General features: G+C 42.3%; 1 protein-coding gene across 3 annotated transcripts in view; it reads right to left on the bottom strand.

Moving 5' to 3' along the window:
* Positions 1–11,618: 11,618 nt before the first annotated feature.
* Positions 11,619–27,771, bottom strand: part of LOC147636319 (glucose-1-phosphate adenylyltransferase large subunit 1, chloroplastic-like) — a 39,443-nt gene continuing 23,290 nt past the window's right edge. For all 3 annotated transcript variants that reach the window (XM_086801759.1, XM_086801761.1, XM_086801760.1), the window contains 14 exons: positions 24,125–24,238; positions 23,866–24,039; positions 23,643–23,735; positions 23,410–23,493; positions 23,212–23,267; positions 22,629–22,722; positions 22,420–22,532; positions 22,257–22,329; positions 13,285–13,365; positions 13,011–13,097; positions 12,818–12,922; positions 12,424–12,530; positions 12,182–12,242; positions 11,619–12,074 (listed from right to left, as the gene is read on the bottom strand). In XM_086801759.1, the coding sequence (XP_086657885.1) occupies positions 11,973–12,074; positions 12,182–12,242; positions 12,424–12,530; positions 12,818–12,922; positions 13,011–13,097; positions 13,285–13,365; positions 22,257–22,329; positions 22,420–22,532; positions 22,629–22,722; positions 23,212–23,267; positions 23,410–23,493; positions 23,643–23,735; positions 23,866–24,039; positions 24,125–24,238 (1,344 nt within the window). In that variant the 3' untranslated portion in view covers positions 11,619–11,972. The remainder of the gene's footprint in view (positions 12,075–12,181; positions 12,243–12,423; positions 12,531–12,817; positions 12,923–13,010; positions 13,098–13,284; positions 13,366–22,256; positions 22,330–22,419; positions 22,533–22,628; positions 22,723–23,211; positions 23,268–23,409; positions 23,494–23,642; positions 23,736–23,865; positions 24,040–24,124; positions 24,239–27,771) is intronic.

Here is a 27,771-nt window from a genome sequence, read left to right as displayed (position 1 = left end):
TAATGCTGAGAACTTGGCTAAAGCGAAAAATTAATGCAGAGAACTTGGCTAAAGCGAAAAAGTAATGCAGAGAACTTGGCTAAAGCAACAAGCATGAAGATCTTGGCAACCCAAAAATTATTTTTAAAAAATAAGGATGGAATTTTTTCCGTCTTCAAAATTATTTGCTTACCATTTGGTTTCAATTGTTGGGTTGAAACCAAATGGTAAGCAAATGGTAAGCAATTCCATTTGGTTTCAATTGTTGGGTTGAAACCAAATGGTAAGCAATTCCAATTGTTCGATGTACAATTTGGTTTCAATTGTTGGATTGAAACCAAATGGTGAGAAATTCCAATTGTTTGATGTATAATTCAAATGGTCCTATGTACCAAATTAATAGTGCGTGGACAAAATGAATGGGGTAGTTTGGCATCCGATGTATTTAATCCACATATCAAATGTTCTACATCCAATTCCAATGGTCAGTGATATTCCAATTCGCCGTGTACAACGATGTTGCTGGTCCATGCACCATTATAATGGTCTAAGAGCCTTTTGGATATTGCTTCTCCATATACTCTTCTTTAGTCCATATCTTCACCACTGGCCAAGGGGTTCTCAATGAATTCAACAAATGTGTAAACTTGCTGCTTCTCCTTCAAATACCATCTCTTAGTCTTTGTCCCAAACTTAGAAAGTTTTGCCTTCAAATCTTGACCTATATAGCCTTAGCACATGACAGAATCTATTAGGAAAACCTAGTATATACAAGAATCTCCTTAGCCAGAGATCAGATCATCTAATCCCAGATTTTAAGGCATGGATCAATTGCACCAAAACACCATCATTCATTTTATTAACATAATATACATACCAACATTTATATACAAATCTATGCATCAACTCTATCACATCTACCCCCTGACATCTCTTTCTGAAATATAATACTATTCCTAGTGTCCATATCTCCTAAAGACAGTAGTATCTAAGAATACTAAAAACCAAATTAGCAGCCCCATCAGCTACACATAATCTTCCTAGCACCCAATCCCCCCAATACCCTTGTAGCCCTATGCTGCTTGAGACCTATTTCCAATCTTGTCCCAAGCCCCTCTAATGACTGGACAGCCCCAAAAAGCATGTGTCCCTTCCTCCAATGCTAATCTACATCTAGGGAAAATTATAGAGGTGAAGTTCCTCTGTAAAAGTTTATACCCAATAGGTAGAGCCCACATATACACTCTCCACAAAAAAATATGAGCTTTCACAGGAATACCCACGTCCCATATCATATTCCATCTCTTCATCCAAATGCTAGAGTTCTAGCTCACCCTCTAGATTTATTACAATGCCACACATTCATTTCACTCATGCTTATCTCTTCATATAGAGTCATGTTTACCCCTTTATCTAGCTTGACTCCATTAAACCAAGCCCAATCTTTCAACTAGAAAGTCTCATCAAATGCAGTAGACACCCATCCCCTCTCCACTTCCACCAATACCTGTCTCACCAGTTGTAATTCCCTTAGTTGGAGCCTAAACTCTTCCTTCGCCTATCCCAACTCCTTCCATCCCACGAGAGACCAATCCGAACATTAAGCCAACCTTCTTATTCAGCTTCCTAGCTAACCTGATGTCTAGATGGGCCAAAGGGGGAGTGATTATGAGTCCACTACAACCCAAGTTTAATAGAGAGTTCCTTGTGGCTCTAGTACAGCCATCCATTTCATCAGCCCCAACACTTCCTTCGAGTTAGCACATAAAAACTTGCAAAGAAGAACCTGTAATTTTCAGGGGAGCATAAGATAAATGCTTATCTTTCTAGCCTAGTCCCATCCACCTACCTTTGAGTAGCGCATTATAATCTTTCTAGCCTAGTCCCATCCACCTACCTTTGAGTAGCGCATTATAATCCTCAACCAGCTCCCTTAACAACCTGGTCCAAGTCTCCTCTTGATGTAGGCATTTAGGGAGACTTATAGCTATCCCTGCTTTAGCATGAGTGGGTAAGCATAAAATCCCAATGCCTCGTTCCCTCTTAGGCAAATTTAAATTGTCCTAGGCTAACTAGGCTACAACTTTTCTATTATTCCCTCCATTTCTCCATAGGAAGTCCCTAATAGGACCTACAATCTTCTTCTAGTGACATTTTCCAAAATTCAGTACAGGGCATAAAAACATAATCTAAGCATTTAGCACCACATTCCAGATAACCACCTTGTCATGAAAAGGAACCCTGATCCCCTCCCACTTCTTTAGCTTATTAAGGAATCTCTTAATAGCCTAATTAGTCAGCTATTTATTTGACACCTCCACTGCAAAAGGAACACCCAAATGTCTGATTATCTGTCCCCTCCTTATTACATCACACCCCCATCTCTCCAAGTCAAAATCATTATCTTAAATTAGACTAATGATCCTAGATTTATGAATATTACACCTAGAGCCAGAGGCCTCTACAAACAAGTTCTACACGATCCATAAAGCCTGTCTTAAGTTGACATTATCTACCCTCAAACAACAAAGTAATGAATCATCTACAAAACATTGTATGTTCCCCACCCCTCAATTTAAACCCAGTCACCCTTCCTTGGTCATATGCATCTTCCAAAGCCACAATCAAGGGATGGGAAGCAACAGCAAATAACAAGGGAGCAAGGGACACCCTTGTCTCACAGATCTTCTAATCTCAAAACCTCCCACCAATCTTCCATTTAGTAGCAATTTAGACTAGCCACACACTGTGAGAGTATATATATAGGTAACCATCTTGTTTCCAAATCCCAACCTTTCCATGACCCTTGCCATGAAGGACCAATGAATCCTGTCATAGGCTTTCTCTAAGTCAAGCTGCATCATAATGCATTTTTTATCTATTTTTTGGGCCACTTCTCTACCCAACATGGTAGCACAGATGTTGTGATAAATAACCTCTTGTAAGATTGGAGTTATCCTCAAAGTAATAACCTTGGCCAGTATTTTGCATACCACAGTGAGCAGAGTAATGGGTCTCCCCAATGGTTAAACTTGCTATTATACAAGCTGTCTGCTTGGGGATGAGTTTCACAACACCCTCTTTCAAATTGTTATCCATGCTCCTAGTATCAAAGGCAACATTACATATAGAGGGCCAATAAAAAACTATACTAATAACCCATCCCAGCTAGGAGAATTCTCTTTTCCAAGATTTTGAAGGGCAAGCCAACATTCATCCATTTCCACCTCTCTCTCAAACCATCTAGCCTTGTCAACCTCCACTCTCTTACTGACCACTCCTAAGAGTCTGTTCTCTGCTTGGAATCTTGTTTGAGGTGTAGTCTTCATTTAGACTCAATGTGGAACCTAGAAAGTCAACCCACTTCCTGGTCACCCAATGAATATCCCCCCAGTTCCTGACCATTCTCATCCCTAATCTATCCCACCACTTCCTTATTTTATTTTTCTTTAGCTAAGCTAAAAAGATGCCTATTATGTTTCTTCTTATTACTGCAAGATTTCCATCTATTTCCTTTTTCTCTCTCCAGCAAGCTTATCATCCTCGCTTTTTAGGAATGTCTGACACTTAATGTATAGGCTAACCTCCCCCTCAATTAGTTTCCCAATTTTTCATTTTCTTTTTTTTTGTAGAAATTCCAGTAGCTCATACCAACTCCTCCTTTCCTTCTTTTTCTCGTTAGCTCTTAATTTTTCCACTCTCCCAATAATGCCTTGCATTTCATTAGCAAAAGATATGGAGGACCCCTCCTGCCTCCTTTCCTTCTCAATCTGACAATGGCTTCTTCTATACAGGTAATAAATAGATCATCTTTGAGCAAGAGGTTATTCACTCTCAATTTCCTAGTGGAATAATGGTTAAGTTTGTCCTCCTCCCAATTGGTTACATGTCATTCCCACTTCAATGGCATCACTTCAATGGCATGTGATCAGATAAAGATGAGCATGGGTCAATTTCAACCTTTAAAGTGTGGGGGATCCAAGAGCTCTGTTCACTAAAAAAAAACCATGGCTATTCTGGAAGAAGATCCAAAGTACTAAATACTAAAGTAGGTGCAGTTACCCAAGTTCCATCCATAAACTAACCCTAACTTCCCTCTCAGACTTTCAAATTTCCTTTTCTCTTGCCCCATTAAGATGGTATTCCCCCTAAACCTATCCATCTGTCTCTCAACCATGTTGAAATCTCCCAAAAGGATGCAGGGACATTGAATATCCAGTTTGGCAATCCACTCCCACATCTCACCTCTTACCTTATAATTATGAGCCCCATAAATATTAACCACGCACATCCTCTCCCCATCTATTTGGAACTCAACTACCAAAATCCTACCATCTGGGTGATTTTCTATTGTGCATGGATTTAAATTCTTTTTAATAATGGTCAATATCCCACTATAGCCTGAGCTCACCCCTCCATACAAAACCACCCATCTATTTGGACCTCAACTACCAAAATCCTACCATTCAGGTGATTTGCTATTGTGCATGGATTTAAATTATTTTTAATAATGGTCATTACCCTACTATAACTTGAGCTCACCCCTCCATATAAAACCACCCAGTCCCAAAACCTATCCCTCCTATAGCTCTTCTAACCAAAAAGGTTATGCTTCTGAATAGCCCAAAAGAAAGCATTCTTCCTTGACTAAATCCCAAAAGGAAGCATTCTTCCTCTCATCTCTAAGGCCCTTCACATTTTAGGTGCATCCTTGACTATCCTTATTCCGTCTAGATAGAAAATTTGAGAGACCACCTTTTCATGAAAAATATCCTCCTATAGCCATTTTCCTAAATTCGCCTTATTCGGTGGTCTCCCAAGACAAAATAGTATGGCATTCCATATTGAGAATAGACCAACCTGTCTTCAACTCAGAGGAGACTGTTGCACATACCTTTCTCTAATCAGAGGACCTCAACATCTGAGCGTTCACAATCGTGCTAAGATCCAGCTCGGGTGGTGTAGGTTTTTTGCATCCCTCTTCTCGCCTTCATCCTCACGAGTTTGCTTCATATCCTCGTCAGGCTCCCAATCCCCCCAATTTCCATTGCCCCTCTCAGGCCCACTCACTTGCATGTGCAAGAGGAATGGTGACCACCCATCTACGCATAGACGCATGCAAGGACACGTGCTAAAATAACTAGTTGACACCCCCACTCTCTAAGTACCTAAACCCTTGCCTTGATTTATTATGTGTGCTGCTTTTCTCCTTGTTGTATTCGCATTTGTTTGTGGGATAAATTAAATCGCTTGTGCAGGGAGGGCCTGGCCTTGGAAATTGTGTTGCTTCATCACCTATCCGAGCACACAACAAAAAGAGTTCGTCTGCTCAAAGAAGGTCCTTATTGTTGCATCTGGATGAGCAGCATCTATGAGAAGTTTGAGAACTTGTATTGGGGTCTTCTTTCTCCTATTTTTTACAAGTAGCAAGCACACCGAAAAATAATCAACAATTGTGGGTAAAAAAATTACAAAGTTTTGATGGCATCCTTTATGATTCCTGTTAGTTCTTAGGTTTGAGCTTCTTGCTTGCTATATTGCCGAAAAATCAAATTATGGCCGATTCTACTCAATCGGCTCCTTAACCGAGCATCTCTATCTATGCTATTATGCATAAGCTTTCTTCCTGCCATTTGTCAATCTCTCTAGTCACTTTCTCTAGCATCTATTCTAATCTCCTCTAAAACCATCTCCCCATCTCCTCTGTTCCTCCTCTAGCCAATGGTAAGAGTGTACAAAAGGGTAGACTGTGTATGGGTGGGGGCAGTGCCTTAGTAGTGCGCTGGCACATAACTAGTATTATATATAAAAGAAGAGTTTCACAAAGCTTCCACGTGGCAAGAACTTGGAGGTTCAGGAATGGAGAAAGAGGTTGGGTTAAAATTTGAATTTAAAGGTTTGAAGAGACGTGAAAAGCACGGGATATGGCGTACACCTCCGTAACTTAAAAAATTAGACCAACAAATTTAAGGTATGACCTTTTTTAATAAGCAAGGAAGATTGTGATAGGTGAAGCTATGCCGCCATCTATACTAGTAGCCGATAAAACATCGAGCTTATCAAATTTTGCGTAGTCAAGGTTGATTTACCCATATCATTAATGAGTCTATGATTAGCTATATTCAATCTCCTCCAAAAATGTCTAGGAAGCATGGGATATTTTGGCTAGCATTTATGAAAGTAGCACAGGAAATTGCAGTTATTGAAGCATGAGCTTTTTAGGACGTCTAAAAACAAAATATGCTTGTCAAATGATTATGTCTTGAAAATCAAAGGTTTTGTTGGGACTTCTCTGTTTGTGAAATTATAAAAGATGATACTTCAACTCAAGCGCTTGCCTTAGCCTTGCCAAATCATGTGTCATTGGTCCTTGTTTAGTATCCAGCCAGGCCCTTTCTCGCAATCAAAGAATATGCAAATATATACATGGCATCTCCACAGCATCTACGTGTGGACCCCCTATATATGCCCATCAAAAGAAGATTCATGGCCAGGAAGTTCCATAAAAGTCGTGCTTGTAACTCACATTTCATTTACAATTTTCCATACTGAGCATAACACTTTTGAGTCGCTCAATCAACAATGACAATATATGCTTATCACACTGTCCATGGTGGAAAGCCATTCCAGATCCTGCAATTGTCACCATAGTCAGATTTCTTAAGATCACCATCCTTCTCATCGACATTCAGGATGATTATGTCCACATCTATAATAGGGAAGGTGTGTGTTTTGATTTAAACAAAGGACCATCCGATAGTGGCATTATATATTATTATCACCTCTGATCCCTTCCCTCTTATATGTATACCACCTTTAAGGACATGATCTTTGACACCAACTTTTGGTGATCCTTGTACTTCCTACGTTGCACATTGCGTGTTCTCTAAACACACAAAAGCCGTTTACAAATAATATATAGGCCAGCAAGCCTTGCCCCAGTAATAGGTTCTAAGAAAGAATTTTAGATCAAGTAGGGGGGGATGATAATCCCATTTTGGGCTTAACTTAGCATCTCTTCATTACATGTGGGAGATAGCACAATAAGCGTTATGAAATGGCACTCTAAACAATGTAATTATGAGAATATCTAGTTATGCCACAAAGCCATGTAATTTGTAAAACATCTAGTTCATCTTTCATGAAGTTTTGGGTGTCCAAGTGTGAATAAGGGCCAATTGTAATACAAGACACAATCCACTTTTTGCCAATTGAGTCTAGTCTTTTCTCCTTGTTCTCTTACTTGTCTATGGTGTGAGAGAGAGAGAGAGAGAGAGAGAGAGAGAGAGAGAGAGAGAGAGAGAGAGAGAGACTTGAGAGGAGAAAGCTACATTATTGGTACATGTTCCTTTCATGCTTGTATCCTTGAGTGTGAGAGTAAAGAGGAGTGAATGTCCTTGTAGGAGTATTGGCAACCTCATGGTGATAGCTTGAGGAGGAAGCAAGAGAGTGGTGCTAGCTACCACTAGCAAAGCCTGGAGTCTACTAGATACAAGCTTCGACACCAGCAAGCTCCCCACCACGACAAGTTAAGGTGAGCATTGTTCATTACATTAGGAGAGGGATAGTGTGGTAAAAAAAATTTCAAGGTGTTGATGGAATTCTTTTTAACTCCTTTTATTTTTAAGATTTGAGTTTCTTTCTTGATATATTGTCAAACAATTAAGTTATGGCTGATTCTACTCAATCGGAGGCTCCTTAACTAAGTAGCTCTTTTATTACACGCAAGTTTTCCCCCTACCATGTGTCAATCTCTCTAGTCACATTCTCTAACATCTCTTCTAATCTCCTCTAAAACCATCTCCCCATATCCTCTCTTCCTCCTCTAGCCATGTGGTAAGAGGGTACAAAAAGGTAGACTAGGTATGGTGGGGGCAGTGCCTCAGCAGCACACGGGTGCAAAACTAGGATTATATAAAGGAAGAGTCTCACAAAGCTACCACATGGCAAGAACTTGGAGGTTCAAGAATGGAGGAAGAGGTTCGAGGAGGTTGGGTTAGAATTTGAATTTGGAGGTTTTAAGAGACGTGCGAAGCACGGGTCACCCCATTAGTGCTAATTAATAGCGACATAGCTTCACCTGTCATAATCTTCCTTGCTTATTAAAATGTCACAACTTTAAAAATCAGACCAACAAATTAAAATGTGACATTTTTAATAAGCAAGGAAGATTGTGATAGGTGAAGCTATGCCGCTATCTATAATAGCAGCCAACACAACATTGAGGTTATCAAATTTTATGTAGCCAAATTTGGGTTAGTTTGCCTATATCATCAATGAGTCTATGATGATTGGCTATATTCAAAGCTACTATAAATATGTCTAGGAAGCATGGGATATTTTGGCTAGCATTTATGAAAGTAGCACAGGAAATTGTAATTGAAGCACGAGCTTTATGAAAGATGATTCATCAAGTCAAGCACTTACCTTAGCCTTATTGGATCATGTGTCATTGGTCCTTGCCTTTGAACCATAAATGCAACATCCCGATGTGGGTGCACTAGCTCATTCATTGCATACTCACTGCATTGTCAGGAATGTTCCTTTGCGAGTAGGGTGAAGAAAGAGTCCTCTTTGCCTAGATGGAGATATATTGAGATTCGTCTTCATGGTGGTTCTCTCTCATAAAAGGTGGAAGAAAAAGAAGCTAATGGAAGAGAGAAACCTACAAGTAAACCTATTCAAGAAAGAGTAGCATGTATGAATCCAATAGCATACAAGCAAGCAAGAAGAGAAAGTATTATATTGCAAGGGAATGATTGTCCATTGCTTAGTGTCAAAAATGACTTATATACAAGTGACTAGTTTTCACACTAGGCAAATGGTATGTCCACTATAACTAGTCCTTAAGCAAGAATGTACATGAAGTCCTTAGAGTTTTCCTATTTGACATTAAGCTCAAGGTAACTTTAAGACCATTTTATATGATTTAGCGCTCTCTTACAAAAGATAAATGCCCATTCTAGTGGGTAAGATGGCAAAGCACCTTACTATAGGTCAAGCGAGTGTGGTGAGTACCCGACACTTCCCATTTTAGGCACTAGATGGTGGCCAAGAGGGTCCATACAGTCTCAGATGGTCATGGGAGCTATGCTATTTCCTTACATAACCTTCTTGTACTGTAATCAAGCAAGCTGGATAATATGGTCAATCGGTCATTTTGTACACCAAGTCATGGGTTGGCGTGACGTGGTCGACCTACGTCCTTGCCAACCTTGGGTACTATATATAGACTAGTTTAGCAGCCTTAGTTCATCATCGAGCTCATTGTGCTCAAGTACCCTTGTAAGCAAGACATCCTTTGTCCAAAGCCTATCTAGATCGCCATCATCAAAGCTCCTTAATTGAAGCACACGAGTGGAAAGACAGCCATCAGTTTGTACATCAAAGTTTGCAAATAGTAATATTGTTTACTCTCCACTTCTTTATGAAATTCAATTTTTTGTATTGTTGTGCTGATCCTACTTCCACTATTATGTTTTCTTACACATATGTGGGTGGTGTCTTGTACCCTTGTAAGCTTTCAAATCAAGAATGAAAACTATATGATCTACATGTAGATGGACAAGAATCACGACCCAGGCTAGCCATGAGTGTATGTCGCCCACTTTGTGAATGAATTGAATGAACTCTAAGAGAGAGGAGAGGGAGAGAGAGTTTTAGAAAAAGGGAGGGGGGATAGACCATGTGAGTGTGTGTGTTAGAAAGAGACAATCAAAGACACACACACATCCACACACACGTACACACACATGGACAGAGATCTCTCACAAAGAGAGAGAGAGAGAGAGAGAGAGAGAGAGAGAGATCCTCACACACACACACACACACACACACACACAGAGATCCACACACACTGTGCCAAGCCCCCGTGTCTGAACCCCAACCATGAACAAGCATAACATGCAACCCTCATGCAACGTTTGGAGAAGAAGACCCCAAGGTAGCAAATGTGCCAAAAGGAATATTACACACTAGCATGGCATACTTTGTGTAACCACCTAACGATTGATATACCAGTGACCTCGAGTGTCTAGTGTGTACCTTCTCGATGACACTGCACAATGCCCCTTGTGTCCTTGGTGGTACTACCTTGTGCCACACATCGCTAAATCTTTGACCTACTACAATCAACCATGAATGTTACCCCCTGCCACACTTTACAATCTTTTGTCCTACAACAATCACCCATGAATGTTACCAGTTCATACTTAATCTCATAAGAGGTGGTGTGCAATTGTATGTTGCCATTGGGTCTCACACACTATGCATATCACACGCTTTCCTAGTGTGTTCCACACTTTTTTGATGTGTATTTGTAGGGGTTGTAATGCACACGGGGGGAGAGAGAGAGAGAGAGAGAGAGAGAGAGAGAGAGAGAGAGCTTGGCAACTTAGCAAAGGTTGTCAACCATTATGTTTACTACCTTCCACCGTTGACAAACATCCCATTCGAGCATGGATCTGTCATTTTGTATGGATGCTTGATGGGAGATTACAATGCCACCATTATGTTTACTACCTTCCACCATCAATAGACATTCCATTGGAGCATAGATCTCCCATGCTTGATGGAAGATTACAATGTGATTTTATAGTGGGAAAGCATAACATGATGTATGCGAAAACAAGTTCTCCTTTTCCATGGTCAACTTAACCTAGAGAGTTCACAAGGAAGGACCTAGAGAGTTCATGAGGGTGGATGAGGAGGTGAACTAGGCTGCAGATTTTATACTAAACTTTCCTACTGAAGGTTAGTTAGATGTCCAAGGGATTCAATCTCCATGAAATCCATTGAGCAAGGACTTTGTGATTTAGGGTTGCTATTGCAACCACTAGTCTCAGCGATTGGTTCTCTCTATTCACAGTAATGTGGATAATATGTGCATTGTGCCTTTAAGTGTTTTGAAGTGATAATATATACCTAGATGAATCCAAGAACATACCCAAATTCACCTTATAAGAAAGTGCAATTTATAACCTCATGGTAGTCATTCACAAGACAGTAAACCATCACCTCCATCATGCATAGTATGGACTAGATACTATGACATCCCCACAAACATCTTTAGTGCCCAATAGTGGGTGTAGAACTGCTCCCTCCCCCCCCCCCCCCCCCCCCCCCCGGACACAACATACATTCATACAAAGGCCTGTGTACTGAGTTTCTGTCAAAGCTCCGAAGATACAAGGCAGACTCAGCCATAATGAAGCCTAGCACCAAGGATCATAACAAATAGAAAGAATTATTACAATAAAAGGTAGTTGATAGGGCATATGCACCACAAAGATATAAAGAATTAACACAATATCAATTGGCTGCAACTTGGACAAAAGCTTCCTGTGAAATTTGGATGTCTGCTAATACAGCATAAAGATATACCTAGAAGAACATGCCCAAATTCACCACAATCATTTGAATCCAAATGCCAAACACTGCACTATGCATAATAAGCTTACATATAGGATTTTCTACACAATGCTGAGTGCACATATGGGTGAGTATTCTTTGACATGCCCTTCATGTTGTATCGCTTTGAAACATATTTGTGTATATACTTAGTTTTACACAGATTTCTGTTCCGATGTGGCTCCTTGTGGCTTACTGGCAGAGAAAATGATGAGGAGATTTGTAGATGATGTGTGATAAACAAGAGAAACATATTTGTTTACATAGAAAAATCGTTGTTTACATCATGTAGCAATTATACAAGGATTAGCTGCCCGCTTTAGGAAAAGATATTATGCATATGGAACATTATTGGTGCAGTTTCTGATATGGGCACATCACAAAGTTGGTACTCAAAGTGACTTATTTGCAAGCTCCATCCCTAAAAGAAACCTTCACCTGAGCAGCAAATTCGACCATAAATACTGCACTAAGCATACACTAGGATAAACCATTGAGGAAAAGCTCAAGGATGGTCGAAGAAGCCAGGAGTTCGTTAGCAGCATGACCAGGACTTGCTTTTGATCTTGGTCTTAGCAGAAACCTTAAACTACAGTCCCATCCTTGATCGTTGAGTTTTTTAGTATGACTGTAATGCCAGAGCGAATGTAGAATCCATCTGCAGATCTGTCGCTTTCCTCGATGTTCTGAATGTGCATACCGACCCAACATCCAAAAAAAAAACGCTAATTCAATTATTAAAACTAACCTAGTGTTAATATCAACAAAATATTGGGTTAAAAATAAAGCTCACCTCAGAATTTGCTAATACTACATTTTTCCCAATTCTGGCATTCTTGTCAATAATACAATTCCTGCAGTTAAAAAAATTATTACAGCTCAGAAGGATTGGGAGTCAAAATTTTGCAAGGTTAGATTGGGAATCAAAATGTTAAACCTCAAGCCACCCTGGCAGCTTAGCACACAAGTAACTTAGCAAGTTTTAACTGGCTAACCATTTACCTGATTAAGCAACAGAGTTTAAGAGACCAGTACCTTATTTTGGAATTTTCTCCTACTCCCACTGGCACATTCCCTTGGCCAAGAAGGGCTGCTCGCTCAGCATCTGTCTCATAATAATCAGCACCAAGCATAACAGTATCCTGAAATCAAGCCCAGTTTTAGGATAATAATCAGCCTACTTAGCAACAAAAGTGGCCTCTGTTTTTTTGGATGCATTTAGCCTGCATCGCAGGAGAGAGTACTGAAAGACCTGTCTTGGGTAGATTTGAACCCACAAAACCTCTACATGGCGAGGCTGGGGCAACTACCACTTGGGCTAGTGCCCCATAATGATCTTTTGAAACAAAGAGGAATGAAGCATTTGGCCGTCGCTATACAGGTAAGCAAAACAAAACTGATGGGGTAAAAATAGACTAATTATATTTACCTTCAACTCCACACCATTTTCAATGCGGGACCTAATTCCCACAATTGAATGCTCCACCGAGCATTCCCGCAAGAAGCAGCCATGCGAGATTATTGAGCCAACTACCTGTAGAGAATGTGAGACGCCAGATGAAAACATTTAACACAATTTGCTGTTGGTGTGTGAGCATATGAAAACAATTCACTGTCCTCACCTTGCAGCTATCAACTTTAGTTGGTGGAAGATACCGTGGGGACGTGTAAATGGGCTTGGCAGCATCATAGAAACTGAATTTTGGTGGCTGCATAATACAAACAAAATAAATATAAGCACATAACCATAATCTTTTTTGATGGTATAATAACAAAATTGACTCCCATGACACACACAACACAGCATGTTATGTGATTCCTATCTAGTAGCATCTCAATATGTTTGTGTTATGGGCGAAATGTACAAAATATTTTGAAAGTGTGTATTATATGTACCTGGGCAGTGAGAGCTAGATTTGCTTCGTAGAAAGATCTGATGGTTCCAATGTCCTCCCAATAGCCATCAAACAAGTATGCCTGGTCAATTACCACAATTTCAAACCAATCAAAATCATTTCTTACGAGCCAAGCCTATTACAGTTAATGGAGAGAACCGCCAAAGGTTAATGACACGATTGAGACTCATCGACCAACACTCTGGCTGAGCACTCAGAACTTGGGATCTGCTGGTTGTGTAGTTCTCAAAGAAAAAATGCATATGAGAGAAACACGATAGTTATCTGAAACCATGATGATGGGAGAAATCCAGAGCAAAGCATCCCCTACAACACGAGAACACACACAAACCTCAATTCCCCACCCTGCACCATTATCATATGCTGACAGAAAGACAGACTCTGGAAAGTTTGCTATTGGAATTTCTATATTGTACTACACAAATTTTACTTCGGCTGTAAGAATTTCCTCCCAGGAGGGTTTGATCAAGGCCACCATAGGATTTATTCAAACTTGGGTCGTAACAACGGGCACAACTTTGATCCCCTTTCTAGGAAATTGGAGCAGGGCAGGGCATGGTGTGTGCATGCCATGGTTACTTAGTACGAAAGGTACGATACGGTACGGTACGATAAAATACGGTACTAATTGGTACCTTAAAATTTTTTGAGGTACGGTACGATATTAGTACTTTTTTTTAAAAAAATACTTCCTAAACTTAAAAAATGTAGACAAGAAGTTACAAAATAGTAGAACCATGAACATAATGTCATCATGCCATTAGAGTACAAAATTGCTACAAAAGGATAGGCCAAAAACTCATGGCATGGGCGACCGCCAACATGCGTACATACATGATACCACATACTACAATACATCATCGATGGGCTAGAAGGAGATAGATGCCCAATGCGTAGAGAGCTATAACATATCAAAAGTCTACATCATCACCAACATCTGCATGATCATCAACATGATCACTACTAGAGTGTCCATCAAGAGAGTTCTCTGAAGAGGACTCTTCGAAGGTGGATGAGACACATGAGTAAGTCAATGCAATGACTCGCACATGGAGTCCACACAATGGTGGGGAATTCCTCCTCAAGCAAGCGGCCCATGCGTCGACAATTTGATGCATTGTCGGTGATGACTGCTACATGGTAGATAAATCATATGAGTTGAGGGCTTTGCACAAATGACAAAATCAGCCACACTTAAGTAAAATAATGCTTACCTCTACGATCGCTTGCCTAATATGGCAATGGCAAGTGCACACGCTCCTGACAAACAGCTCCCTATAGGCTGCAAAGGGCAATGAATGGCTCTCTAGAAGACTGAAATTGCTCCACGCAAAACAAAACAAAACCCAAAATTTTTTTTTAAAAAAAATCGTACGGTATCGTACGAATCCGTACGGTACCGTACCGTACAGTACAGCAGGTACATACGGTTTCAGCCGTACGACGTACGGAATCAACTATGGCACTTCTCTAGAAGGATAAGAGAAATAAAGAAGAACCCTCAATAGACCAAGGCTCTCCTCGTAGAGCAATCCTTAAACATGACTCGAAACCTGCAAAGCAAAGCCAAACAATGTGAAGGGGTTGCAGGCCTGACTCACCACCCAACCATGGGCAAAACCCACAAGTCTTGGTTGTCCCCACTGAGCCATGAGTTGAGCTAACTAGCAAGACGCACCAATCAATCTCTACTCCATGACATCCCATACCGCCACAGAGTGACCCTCACGAGCCTCGAGATTGCTGCCAGCCTTGGTTGCATGAAGCAGGTGCACGTCTGCACTAGATCCAGGCTCCTGACCGCAGAGCTCTCGCAAAGACTCGCGAGACTTTGACTAACCCATTGACCTTGGCCACCCTTTTATAGGCTCCTGGCCAATCACCGGTTATCCACACTGGGGTGTCCACTCATTAGGGCGTCCCCACTTGGACGCCCACCCGTCAGTATATCCCTAGCCCAGCTCGCCAATCAGCCTGCCTAGCTCCAAGCTACCCCAAGCCTCGAAGCTAGTCTTGTGTGCGTGCTGCACACGGTAGATACACTCTGTGCACATGACACACTCACCTTCCTCTAAGAGCTCACTCCTGAGCTCAGTAAAAACCTAAGGTAGTCCCTCTGAAGGATAGTCAATGTCTCCCATGTAGAGTCCTCAACACGATCCTTTCACTTGATCTTGTATTCTGTGAATAGCGTATGCCACAATCGTCTTTCACGAAATCCAAGAATCTTTTCCGATTCGTGAGGCACAAATGTCATATCCTTGACATCTATGATTTCTTGAGGAGTAACTAACTAGTTTGCTCCACCCAATACTTCCTTAAGTCTACTGACATGAAATACGAGATGAACTTTCACATGAGAAGGCAAGTCCAATTCATATGCAACTGAACCAATCCAACGTGTAACTCGAAATGGTCTGTAGTATCTAGGGAATAATTTCGGAGATCGGCCTACTCGTAAAGTCTCGGAATCTTTCGGAACTCACAAATATACCATCGTCCCTTCAGAGAACTCTATCGGTGAACCATGTCTATTAGAATAAAAATTTTCCTGGTCGGTTTGCTCATCTTTTGTCGACTTGTTTGCTAGACAAATAAAACGCTATTTGTTAGCATTAAATGCTACACATAATATCGTTATTGTCCTTTGATGCTGACCGACTACAATGCTGCCTGACTGCTGCTCAACAAGTCTTCTAACTAATGCTTGTAAGCATTTATGCTGGCCAACTGCTGATTGGAGGCATCTAAAGATTACCGACTGGTGACCCTTGCTCTCCATGCTGCCTAGATGACGGCTGTCCTACCGAATATGCTAGCTAGGCTAGCTAGGCTAGCTATGCTAGCCGACATGCCTAGGAGAGGTGGCATAGGCTCCTTAGACCCATATGCAAGGCAGTCCCATGATGGGGTGCCTTATGGGCTGGCCCATGTGCATATGCCCCTATAATGCTTACTAATGCAATGCCTAATGCTAAAGTTTACCTCTACATGAACCTATTTGATGAATTCTCCAAGTGGGTAAGAGGACTGAAACATGCAGATGCTCTATGGCTTTGGAGATCGACCTACGTGGCTCGTGCTTGACATGTCGTGGACTAGGGCCACGACATACAACAAAATATTCCTAGAAAGGTATTCCTTCTGTAAAAAAGTTGCATTGATGTAGAGCCACAGTGTCGTATAGCACTCCAGTGTAGGGTGCATGTGACATTCTCTCCTGCTTAGCTCGGCGGCAAGTTCATGGCTTCCAAGTTCTCGGCTAGGAGTTGGGGGTACTGTGGAAAGAACTCTTCGTCGAGCCCTACAGCTTCATGGGTACCACGGTCCTTGAACTTCATGTAGAACTATATTTGTCTTTGACCGGATACATGGTTCCATCTATGGAGGAGAATCAGTTCAGACTCAATCATCTACCACGTCCCGTTGTTGCTGATCTGCAATATCTTGCAAAGCTAGACCAATGTATGGCTTCAACCAAGAAACATGGAAACATTGAGCATAGTCCAACTATCTGGAAGCCTAAGCTTCATGGAGACATCACTGATCTTTTTGATGATAAGAAAGGGTCCGATGCTGCAAAAGGAGAGTTAGGGACAATGCTTACCAACTTGCTTCAATCTCTGCCTCATTATCCGAAGATATGCCCAATCCCCTTTTTTAAAGTTGGCATCTCGTCTTGACTTGTTGGCTTGCTTGGTGTATGCTTCTTATGCTTTGGCAAGGCGCTCCTTGACGGACTCAATGATCTTTGAAAAAGTTTTGGTAGTCTTGTTGACCACCAAGGAAGGTTGCCACCATTCTCGTTTAGAAGTGACGAGAAACGACGACGGCCGGCCAAATGTTGCCTCATACAGAGCCTGACCAATGCTAGATGAATGAGTGTCGTCTACGATGGCCTAAACCAAAGGGAAGATAATGCTCCTACTTGGATTGCATGTCATGGCAATACGATTTGGGAACATCAAACTTGGTCCCGAAGTTGTCGAAATAACGATCGCTCTAGCTTCTCCAATGTACTGTTGATACCTCGATGACCTCCGATGGTCGCTTTTCCCTTAGTATGCACAATCAATTCTTGTAAAATGAATGGTATAGTGACCCAGTTTTGATTGAAGAGCCAATCTATACTGAGTTCCAATTCCAAAGAATCCTCATACTATGCCTTCATACTGTCGAGATCCTTTCCTTGTATTTCAAGCACAATGGACTCCTGCAAATTTTGGATGGTGCCTTTACGACATAAAGCATCGGCAACGGGGTTATTCTTGCCAAGAATGTATTTAATCATACCTCCAAACTGTTGGAAGATCTAACTCCATCTCACTTGTCCATCACTCCATTGGGCACTAGGCAAGGTTTGCAACCATTTGAGTGTTTCATGATTTGTCTTAAGTGTGAACTCCCTCCCATAAAGGAAGGTTTCCAATGTTTAAGAGCTGTCATCACCCCCAATAACTCCATGGGAGTGGCTCAATTCCTCCTTCCTTAAAATCTTGCTCCACCATGCTTATATCTACTGCCACCACAACAGGGTCCTTGGCTATTGTGACTATTGGACGCTCTTGCTAAACTATAAGAGGGTCTGCCTCTACTATGTAGACTATAAGAGGGGTGGCAAGGATGTTCTTGAAGCAATCCGGGATGAGTGGTCTCTACTTTCCAAGCAATGTAAAGGTGGAGAACCTTTGGACACACTGAACAATAGGATTTGGTGGTGCCTACTTTCACCATATCTAAAGAAAATGAGAGGCCTAGTGGAATTTTTTCGTTAAGGTGGTCAAACCTTGTGTCTGTTGGGACATCCGCATACACCACTATTACAAAATATTTTTTTTCTCTCATTTAATTCTTTGCTCGTGATGAACACTTCCTATCGACGCGTCTTCACACCCTTGTGCAACAAGGTCGGAAAACTTGTTCATGTGTGAACTGTATGCTTAACACAGACCTACAAAAGAGCGGATCTCCTGAGAACTTTTGGGAACATCCCATTCGAGAATCGCTCTAACCTTTTCAGGGTTGAGGCTAATCTCGTCTACACTGATAACATATCCTAGATAATGAATTTCTTCTACTCCAAATTCGCTCTTTTTTGCATTAATGTAGAGCTCATTGTCTTGCAATAATTCCAAGACCTTTTCAACATGCTTCTCATGCTACCTTGCAGTAGCAGAAAAGATGCATATATCATCTAAAAGATAAACACACACTTTCCTATGAGCTCAACAAAAACCCGATATCCAAGATCCCTTGAATAACTCTTCAATGACCACTATGTAAACCCAAAATTGAGGGATGAACATATGATATACCTAGATGAATCCAAGAACATGCCCAAATTCACCTTATAAAAAAGTGCAATTTATAACCTCATGGTAGTCATCCACAAGAAAATAAACCATCAACTCCATCATGCATAGTATAGACTAGATACTACAACATCACCACTAACGTCATCAGCTGAGATGTCAAGATGGTAGAGACGGTACCCTTTACTCTCTGAACTATAGCCCACAAAAATACATTTCACTGCCTTGTCATCAAGCTTCGTGCGGTGTTGCTCAGGCACAAGAGCATAAGCCAAGTAACCAAAGACACCCCTATGAGCCATTGATGGCTTTCTATCATGCCAAGGTTTGTAAGGAGTGATAAGTCTTTTGTTGGACACCAGTTAAGTACATATGTTGCACACATAACAGCTTCCATCCAAAACCTATGAGGCAAATTATGGCCTTTAACCATACATGGTGCGGCGTGCCATCTCCATAAGAGATATATTCTTTCTTTCGGATACACCATTCTATTGAGGTATGTACACTAGTGTTGAATGCCCCCTTGAGACAAGTACGCATTGAATTCTTTGGACATGTACTCACCTCCTCTATCTCCAAGTAGAATCTACACTTTGCACCCTGACATATTTTCAGTCATGTGCTGAAAGTGCCTTAAACACAAACACCCTTGACTTTTTCTTCATAGCATAGACCCAGTTGAATCTAGAAAGGTCATCAATGAATGTAACAAAATAAAAGCATCCTCCAATAGATGGTGTCCGCATCGGACCACATACATCACATGTATAAGCTGCAATTTCCAGGCAACCCTCACTAAACCATCTTTGGGGAATGATACGCAATGCATTTTCCCCAATGTGCAATCCTCACAAACATGCTTGACACGTGCATCAAGTGGCGGCAAAGCTGAAACCATGTCATGCCTTTGAAGGCATAGCAGACTACCAAAGTTAGGTGACCAAACCGAGCATGCCATAGCTCAACATCTATCATCCTGGATGTGGCAGCAATTGCAAGTTGCAAGTGCATCATGTGAAGCTCTCTCATATACATCAAGCTTGTAGAGACCATGACAAAGTGCCGGATGCAACTATGATATCTCCATCACTGCAATCATGGACAATGCATCTGTCATCACAAAGTGGCCAACTAGGCCGGACCTAGAATGGCTGAAACTCACAAGCGATTCTTTTTTATTTCTAGCACATACAATGCATTGGAGAGCATGATTGTCCCACCATTGGCAGCAATGAGCACAATCTTCCCAACTCCTTTGACTCGATAAGAGGAGTTGTTGGCACATGTAACAATACTTCCATTGTGTGCATCTTCCAATGAAGTAAATAAGTGGTGTTGTGACGTAATGTGCATGCTAACACCACTGTCAAAATACCACTGATGTGTGTCTACCATCAACATGCATGCATCACAAAAAGAAGGATCATAGCTACACTAAACCTGAAATGCCCATTCATCTTGAGCGTAGTTAACAGTTCTTTTCACCACTAGGTGCCGATGCATCAGCCATAGACATACCCGAGTCTTTCTTCTCTTTCTCTTTTGCAAGCATCTTCTTGCATTCATTAATGTAGTGCCTTGGCTTCGGGCATCAGTTACATTTGCCCTTCTTCTTGGACTTCTCACCTATCACCCTTGTCAGCATCATTACCAGAAGAGACAGTCGAACCACCATTAGGCTTCTTGCCATTGTTAACAAATGCTTTGCCTTTGCTTTTTCTTCCTTGGGCAGCCAAGGCTTGATCCCCATGCTTTATGCTAGACCAGTTCACCCTAGATTGCTCCTCTTGCAGGAGTAAAGACACCAACTCATCAAATGAGAATGAGTTGGGATTGCCCTTCATCAATAACCTGAGTGTAGTGGCAAAACCTTGATACATGTCAGGTAACAGATTGAGAATAGTGGTGACTAGAGAGCTATCCAGGATGATCTCATCAACGTTGGCAAGTTGCTCTCGAAGGTCTTTCACCTTCATCTAGTACTCAGCCATTGAGTCACCCACATCCATACCCAACAAGTCAAATTGTTTCTTCAAATAGGCCATGAGAGCCTCACTGCCGCTTGGTAAAGTGTTGCAAGTGCATCCCAAGGCAATGACACATGAGCGTATGTGACGTATAACACTCCTCTTCACTGATAGAGCAATGAGAACATGTGCATGTGCATCTCAGGCCTACAACCATAGTTGATCCGCAGTAGGGGGTGTGGATGCCTAAATGGCATATGACCCCTAAGTGTTAGATGTAGATGTGCTTTGATCCACCATAGGGGGTGTGGGTGCCTGAATCACATATGACCCCGAAGTGTTACATGCAGATGTGCTCAAGCCACCTGTAGGAGCAAGAGCAGTTGGCTACTGCAAAACTAGCAAGGGAGGACGGACCAAAAGCACATGGGCCCTTGGTAACCAACACGTGCCTCATCATGTATGACCACAATGGGTGATTTGCCCCATCCAATTTGTCCTCAACTGTAAGCATGCCAAATACATCATTGCCAGCCATTTTAACCTACAAAAGACTCTGTCCCACACCAAATGCACATGAACAATACACTGCAAAGGCAATGTCCACTGAATGCAACCTATATGGCTACGAAGTGGTAAACTTGCAAATGTAATGAAATTACTAGTGTAGGGATAGAGATTACTAGTCAAATGTTGAAAATTGAGTTGCCGGTGGCTGGAAGCCCCAAATCGTAAGCACGAATGGCGGTTCAATAGCTTGATTTTCCCCAAAAATCAGAAAAGCCCCAAATTAATTTTTGCACCAATGGTGGTTCAATTGCTCGATTTCCCCCAAAAATCACAAAAGCCCCAAATTAAATTTTGTGCTGCAAATCTGCAGGTACCCAAGTATAGAGACAACGGCAATGACTGAGATCAGTAGAGGGCAGTGACGATGATGCTGGCAGTGCTGGCAGTGGTGGGCGCTTCATTGTATGGCGGCGGAGCAGACTATCTTGCAAGGCGGCACTAGCAGTGCTGGCAGTGGCGGACACTGGCGGTGCTGTACAAAAGGCAATGCAGATGGCCAGCACAGCAGCAAATACAGGGAGGTACACACGTGTATGAGCAGGTTCAGTGAGGTGCAAGCATGGCTATAAGTACAAACAGTATGAACGACAAGTTCGGGGACTGTGCGAGCCTCGCATGGAGATGTACGGGTAGGTACGGACGTCACGCATGTATACGAATGGGTATGGACGCCACGCACGTATGGGTTGCAGCGGAGAGAATGTATGAATGGGGAAACAATTCAGGGCAGAATCAACCTGGAGCCTGCAGGTTAGGGTTAGCAGCAGCAAGTCACTCACAGTGGAGCTCAAACAGAGTGAGAGAGTGAGGCACACAACTCGATGATAATTACCAAGTAGAATGAGAGGTACAAGCATATCTCTTTCCTTTACAGTTTTTGTTTCAACTTTTTAGTGTGAATGCGACTGATGTGACCTTGGCCGTCCATAAGTGTTCAATTCGCATCTATAGTTGAGTGTGAAAACCCTTTGCTTGAGTTTGAGAGAGAGAAAGAGAGACCAGGACAAGAGGGTGATGGGAAGGTCCAACATTGATGAGGAAGTTTGCCACAGACAACAACATTGCAACTTATCCTAATGATACATTGAACTTTGAGTTACCTTAACATTGCACTCTTTTGCAGAGGCAGGAATGATTTCTGAGCCAAAGTCATTTGCTGTAGGATACCGCCACCTGTGCAGGTAATAAACAATGTGAAACCATATGGTTCTGAGTAAGCATCTCGATTCAATTTATGTTACACACACCACTGCACGAACTCACCTAAGCAGCTTCAGAAGAATGTCTTTTTTGAAGACATAAACGCCCATGGATGCAATGTAAGGCGTTTTCTTTGCCTCCTCTGGAGACAAACCTAGAACAGTTGTGTCTACCTCCTGGTATGAAAGACTCCGTAAGATCCAAAGCCATGAACGAATCACTAAGTTTAACATCAACACTGGATAAGCTCTTCACGTCTAGAGAAATTTCACCATAGCTTTCAGATCATCTCCCTTAGGCTTCTCAGAGAAATACAGAACCCGACCTTTGCTGTCAATCTTCATCAAACCATAGTCTGAAGCTCGGCTGTAACCAATAGCATTTCAAACCACTAAGAAGCAAGCAAATGACACCACACCACCCAGCACACACGGCACATGTTAATGAGGATTGGCAATTGCATTCACATAATTGACAGAATGGTTATAACAATCATTAAGCAGCCAAACTGACAGGGCAACTAGAGGCAAGACTTAGGAGAAAGTTTGGTAATATCAGTACAGCAATGATGAGCTGAGAAGAAATCAACTAAACAGCATCCACCATGACCAGAAAAGATATTCTCGCAGTTCACAAAATTAAAGATACAAAGGATGAAGCAGCTGTTAGGTTCATTTCATGACAAAATCAATACTGGCGATCAAAACTTCCTTAAATCTATCAAGGATTGTTAAACCGCTAGCTTTGCCATGCATACAATAGACTACAAACAAGACCCCCTACTTAAGCCATTCCAGCAAAATATGTGAACATGCAAAAAATGAGGTAGAGAATTGGCTTTTAGAAGCAGCTTACATATCATCTATAGGAACGCACGATATTGTAATGTCAGCATCACTGTCCTTGTGCTTCTGCAAAGACCAAGCATAAATTAGACATTATGTTTACTACGACCTGTGTGTTTACCTCCAGTTTTCAATACTTGCACCCAAGCTAAAGTTTTATTATGCCGTTAGGTAAACGTGGAATGCATGTATGTTGTAAAAGGATAACCTGCACAAAGTCCATGTAATCCATGCGATACAGATGATCGCCTGAAAGAATAAGAACATGTTCAATGTCTGCATTTTTAGCATCCTACAGGAACCCAAGCAATCTTGTTAGAAACCAGATAAGGTTGTGAATGACAAATAACTAAGAAGCAGCTGAAATCACATGTAAATGCTGCACAAGTTGGTCAAAATGGAGCGAATCCTCAATTAGGTTACAGAATGTGTAAGACAAACCTCAAAAAGCCATGTGAACTGTCTCACAGCATCAGCAGTACCCTGAAACCAGCTCATACCTGCCTCTCCAGCTCTTTGTGTGGCTGCCAACACCTGGGAACATCTCTCCTCAGTAGTTGAAAAATCATCATGCCAATGCACCTTAAAATGACCCTAGAAGTTCTACGGAGGCCTGTCAAGCTAATTGCTCCTTTTTCTCTCAATTTTTTAATCAAATAAGTACCTCCACAAAGCCATCACCAAAGTTGACACCATTGCCAAAGTTATAAGTGCGAGCAATATGTCGGTTCAGAGAGGCTGAATTAAACTGTGTGAGGATAAAGACTTTCTTGATGCCACAGTTGATACAGTTGCTCATAGGCACATCAATCAACCGATAAGCGCCCCCGATAGGCACCTACAATACATGAAAATGAAAATCAGATAAGGTAACATTTGTTTCATGTGGCATATAAAGCACAGCAGCACTAGGATGCACATACTGCTGGCTTTGCACGCCGTTTTGTAAGAGGAAACAGACGGGTTCCAGCTCCTCCTCCTAGAATGATTGATACAACAGTACGAGGGTCGACACGGGATTTCTCTGTGCCAGGAGTCTGCCAAAAACAAAAAACATAAGCAACAAGAAATAATCTTCTTTCTACAGGCTTCGAAAAGCACGACTCTGTGGCACATTGAACTATTGAAGAGACTAACAATTTACACTTAACATGGCAACAAAATGAATGTAGAAGATCAACTCCCAAAAGTGCCACAAACAAAAACCTTCATAACCAAATTGTCATGTGCACAATGTGTATCTACCGTGTGCTACACGCACACAAGACTAGCCTCGAGGTTTGGGGAAGCTTGGAGCTAGGCAGGCTGATTGGCGAGCTAAGTTAGGGACAGACTGTGGACGCCCGGTGACCGGCTAAGAGCCTATAAAAGGGAGGCCAAGGTTGGTCATTAGTTCATAGAGTCTCGCGTGTCTTTGTGTGAGCTCTATGGTCAGGAGCCTGGATCTAATGCAGACGTGCACCTGCTTTATGCAACCGAGGCCGGCAACAGTCTCGAGGCCCGCAAGGGTAGCTTAGGGACGGTATGGGACGTCACGAGGTAGAGATTGGCAGTACGTCCATCTAGTTAGCTCAACTCGTGGCTCGGTGGGGACACCCAAGACTGGTGGGCTTGCCCACGGCTGTCAAGGTTGGGAGGTGAGTCAAGCTTGCACCCCCTTCACGTTTGTTTGGTTTGTTTGCAGGTTTCGAGTCTTGTACCAGGAGCGTTCTACAGGGAGATCCTATGGGGATTTGACAGTGGTATCAGAGCAAGCCTCGAGAACGAGCAAGTCGGTAGGTAGAGAAGAAGAGATCAAAGAAAGGTATGAATTCGAGAAGATTGCTGTTTTTCTGTACATATTGCTATTTTTTCAAATTTAGCATGGTTGCTTTTACATCGTAGGAATCCATGATGAAGGTTTTGGTCTTGTAAGGGTTGTTTTGTTGTCACCATTTGGTCCATCTCCATTTCTGAAGCCACTTCTATGGGACTGTCACTCCATAGAGCGGCCAGATTTGTGCCATATTCACATGGAACCAGGCCAGTGTCCCATGTGAAAGGGCCAGTTTTATGGTGTCACGTGGACGGGAGCCAGATCAGTGCCACCCGTGTGCGACCAGTGCTGCATCACATGGACGGGAACCAGTTTTGTGTCACCCATGTGTGATTTGCTTCATGCTATACAAGGGAAACCTGTTGGTGCCACCCGTGTATGGCCAGGATGGTGTCTTACCTATGGGACTGTCACTCCATAGGAAGACCAGGACGTATTTATTTTTATTTGTCGTGCCAGTTGTGCCCAATAGGAACCTCTTGTACAAGTTTCATGAAAGGGAGATTTCGTCCATTATTTGTGCACATGCATTTATGTCTGCATGCATAAATTTGTTTTTGCATGACTTGTTTGCGTGCCCAGTGTACCGTGGAATGCTGTTTGCTGACTAGTGGTGTGGCGTGTGAACAGGTGGTAAGTATTTTCATTTTGCCCTTTTTAAAAGGTAAAATCCATAAACTAGAGTAAATCTTAATTTTTATAAGGCAATGTGTTCACACACATTTAAAAGAAGGGCTGGACATTTTTCTAGTGTGGGTGCCCATAAGTGTTAATTATGTATTAAGATTTTATAACCTTTGATAAAGGCTTTTGCATGGAACATTTTTGAAAAATTTTCCCACGTGTGGTGGGTTGGTGGGTTTTCTTTCTCCATCGCCTGCTGTATGTGCTGCTGCTGTACTCGACTGATGCCCACGCCTGTACCTGCCTGCTGTACCCACCTGCAGGGCTGCCCACGCCTGCACCTGCCTGCTGTACCCGCCTGTGCAGGGCTGCCCATGCCTGTACCTGCTTACTGTACCCGCCTACAGGGCTGCCCACGCCTGAACCTGCAGTTGTACTTGCCTACAAGGCTGCCCACGCCTGAACCTGCGGTTGTACTTGCCTACAGGGCTGCCCACGCTTGTTGTACCACCTGCAGTACCCACCTACCTGCAACCCAGGTGTACCTGTTGTACCTCTTGCAAGTACAGAACCTGAATACCACTTGGCTGGCTGTACCTGCACACATGTGAAGCACTTGATGTACCTACTGCAAGTATAGTACTTGCATAGTACTTGATTGGTTGTACCTCCACACGTGTCAAGCACCTGATATCCTGATTGTACCTGCTGCAAATTGTACCGCAAATTGCACCGGAATTGTACTCATTGTACCAAGTGCTCTCATATTTTTCTCATTTGTATAAATCTGAAATTTGCAAATTTAAATTCAGAGAATGCTTTAAGTTGTGTAGTGCAGGAGCATGGCATGTATATGCTGACCATGTTCAGGAAATTCTTCCTGGTATGGCTAGTATATTTCCCTGTGTGGTGTTGTTAACCGTGCTCTCAGAGCTTCTGAGAGCCAGTGAAGGTTAGACTCACCCGGGAACTTGGGAGCAAAGCTCATTGAGGAGAACCAAGCCACATTCCCTCCGCGGTGTACCCCTTGGCCTACGTTAGTACGAGCGTGCCTGTTGGTGCACGGTCCCGGAAGACCAGTGAAAGGCAGGTGTCCACCCAGTGAAGGTGGGAATGAGCTTGTGGGAATGAGCCTCTGATTTGGGGCTATTCCGACCAACGCCTCTTCATTGACTTGAACCGGTTTTATTTGGTTGTTTTCACTCCCTTGTGGAGAAATCCGGCCTGTCAGGCCCGTGACACTTATACAAATATAAATACTCCAAGAAATATAAAAAGTATTGAGGGGCTTTCCGGCCCCAATGCTGGTGTCATTTGTATTTCTAGTATTTGTGTTGTTGATGTTGTTTCCATTGTTTAATAACAGTTAAATTAAGTGTTCTAAATATGTGTATATTGTCTTCCGATCTCCAGGCCTCCTGTAGGGAGCAGTCACATTTGCTTTGCTAGAAGAAAGGTTCTATGTCTTTAACTGTACGAATAGTTTGAGAAAGAGAGAGAAGAGGTAAAAGCATGTCGGCTGTATATTTGTATGCGAGAGAGAGAGAGAGGTAGCGATGGTTGTATCGCCTGTGTGCCTACAGCTGTGTGGCTACGCAGTCCACGTAAGCGATGAAGGCAGGCAGGCAAGTATGACTGCCTAGCCTTTATGTTATTTACACGTGTACGCAAGTAGGCTGTTCACGCAGGTAGGCGCGGGCCGCCAAGTGTATGCAGCCAGGCAAGCACGTAAGTGCGCAGGCAGCAACTCCAGTCGCACGCAAGCGAGTATGTGCACGCAAGCGGGTGGCACACGCTCGCAGTCGGACTCGTACACGCAGACAGCAATCGGCATTGGCAAGTGGGCGCAAGGAGGCATGAAGGCAGCACTAAGGTGCTGCAGGAAAAAATTCAAAAAAGCAAACACCGGGTGGAGTGAGTTTTTTTTAGCTTTCGTTTTTTTTAAAATAAAAAAAAACCACGCTTTGCTTTGCTTTCATTTTTTTTTTCTAAACCTTAGCAAAGGGGTTTTGAAAAACCCATGCCTTGTTATATATGTGTTTTTAAAAAAAAAGAATATATATATATATATATACACAAAAGCAAAAGCTAAGTAAGCTTTTGGGGAAGCCTATAAATTCCCCTCAAGGA

The sequence above is a fragment of the Cibotium barometz genome, chromosome 8 (assembly GCF_041138505.1).
Source record: "Cibotium barometz isolate CiBa-2024 chromosome 8, ASM4113850v1, whole genome shotgun sequence".
Taxonomy (NCBI): Eukaryota; Viridiplantae; Streptophyta; class Polypodiopsida; order Cyatheales; family Cibotiaceae; genus Cibotium; species Cibotium barometz.
The sequence above is the reverse complement of the archived record's forward strand: the minus strand, read 5'-3'. Positions and strand labels throughout refer to the sequence as shown.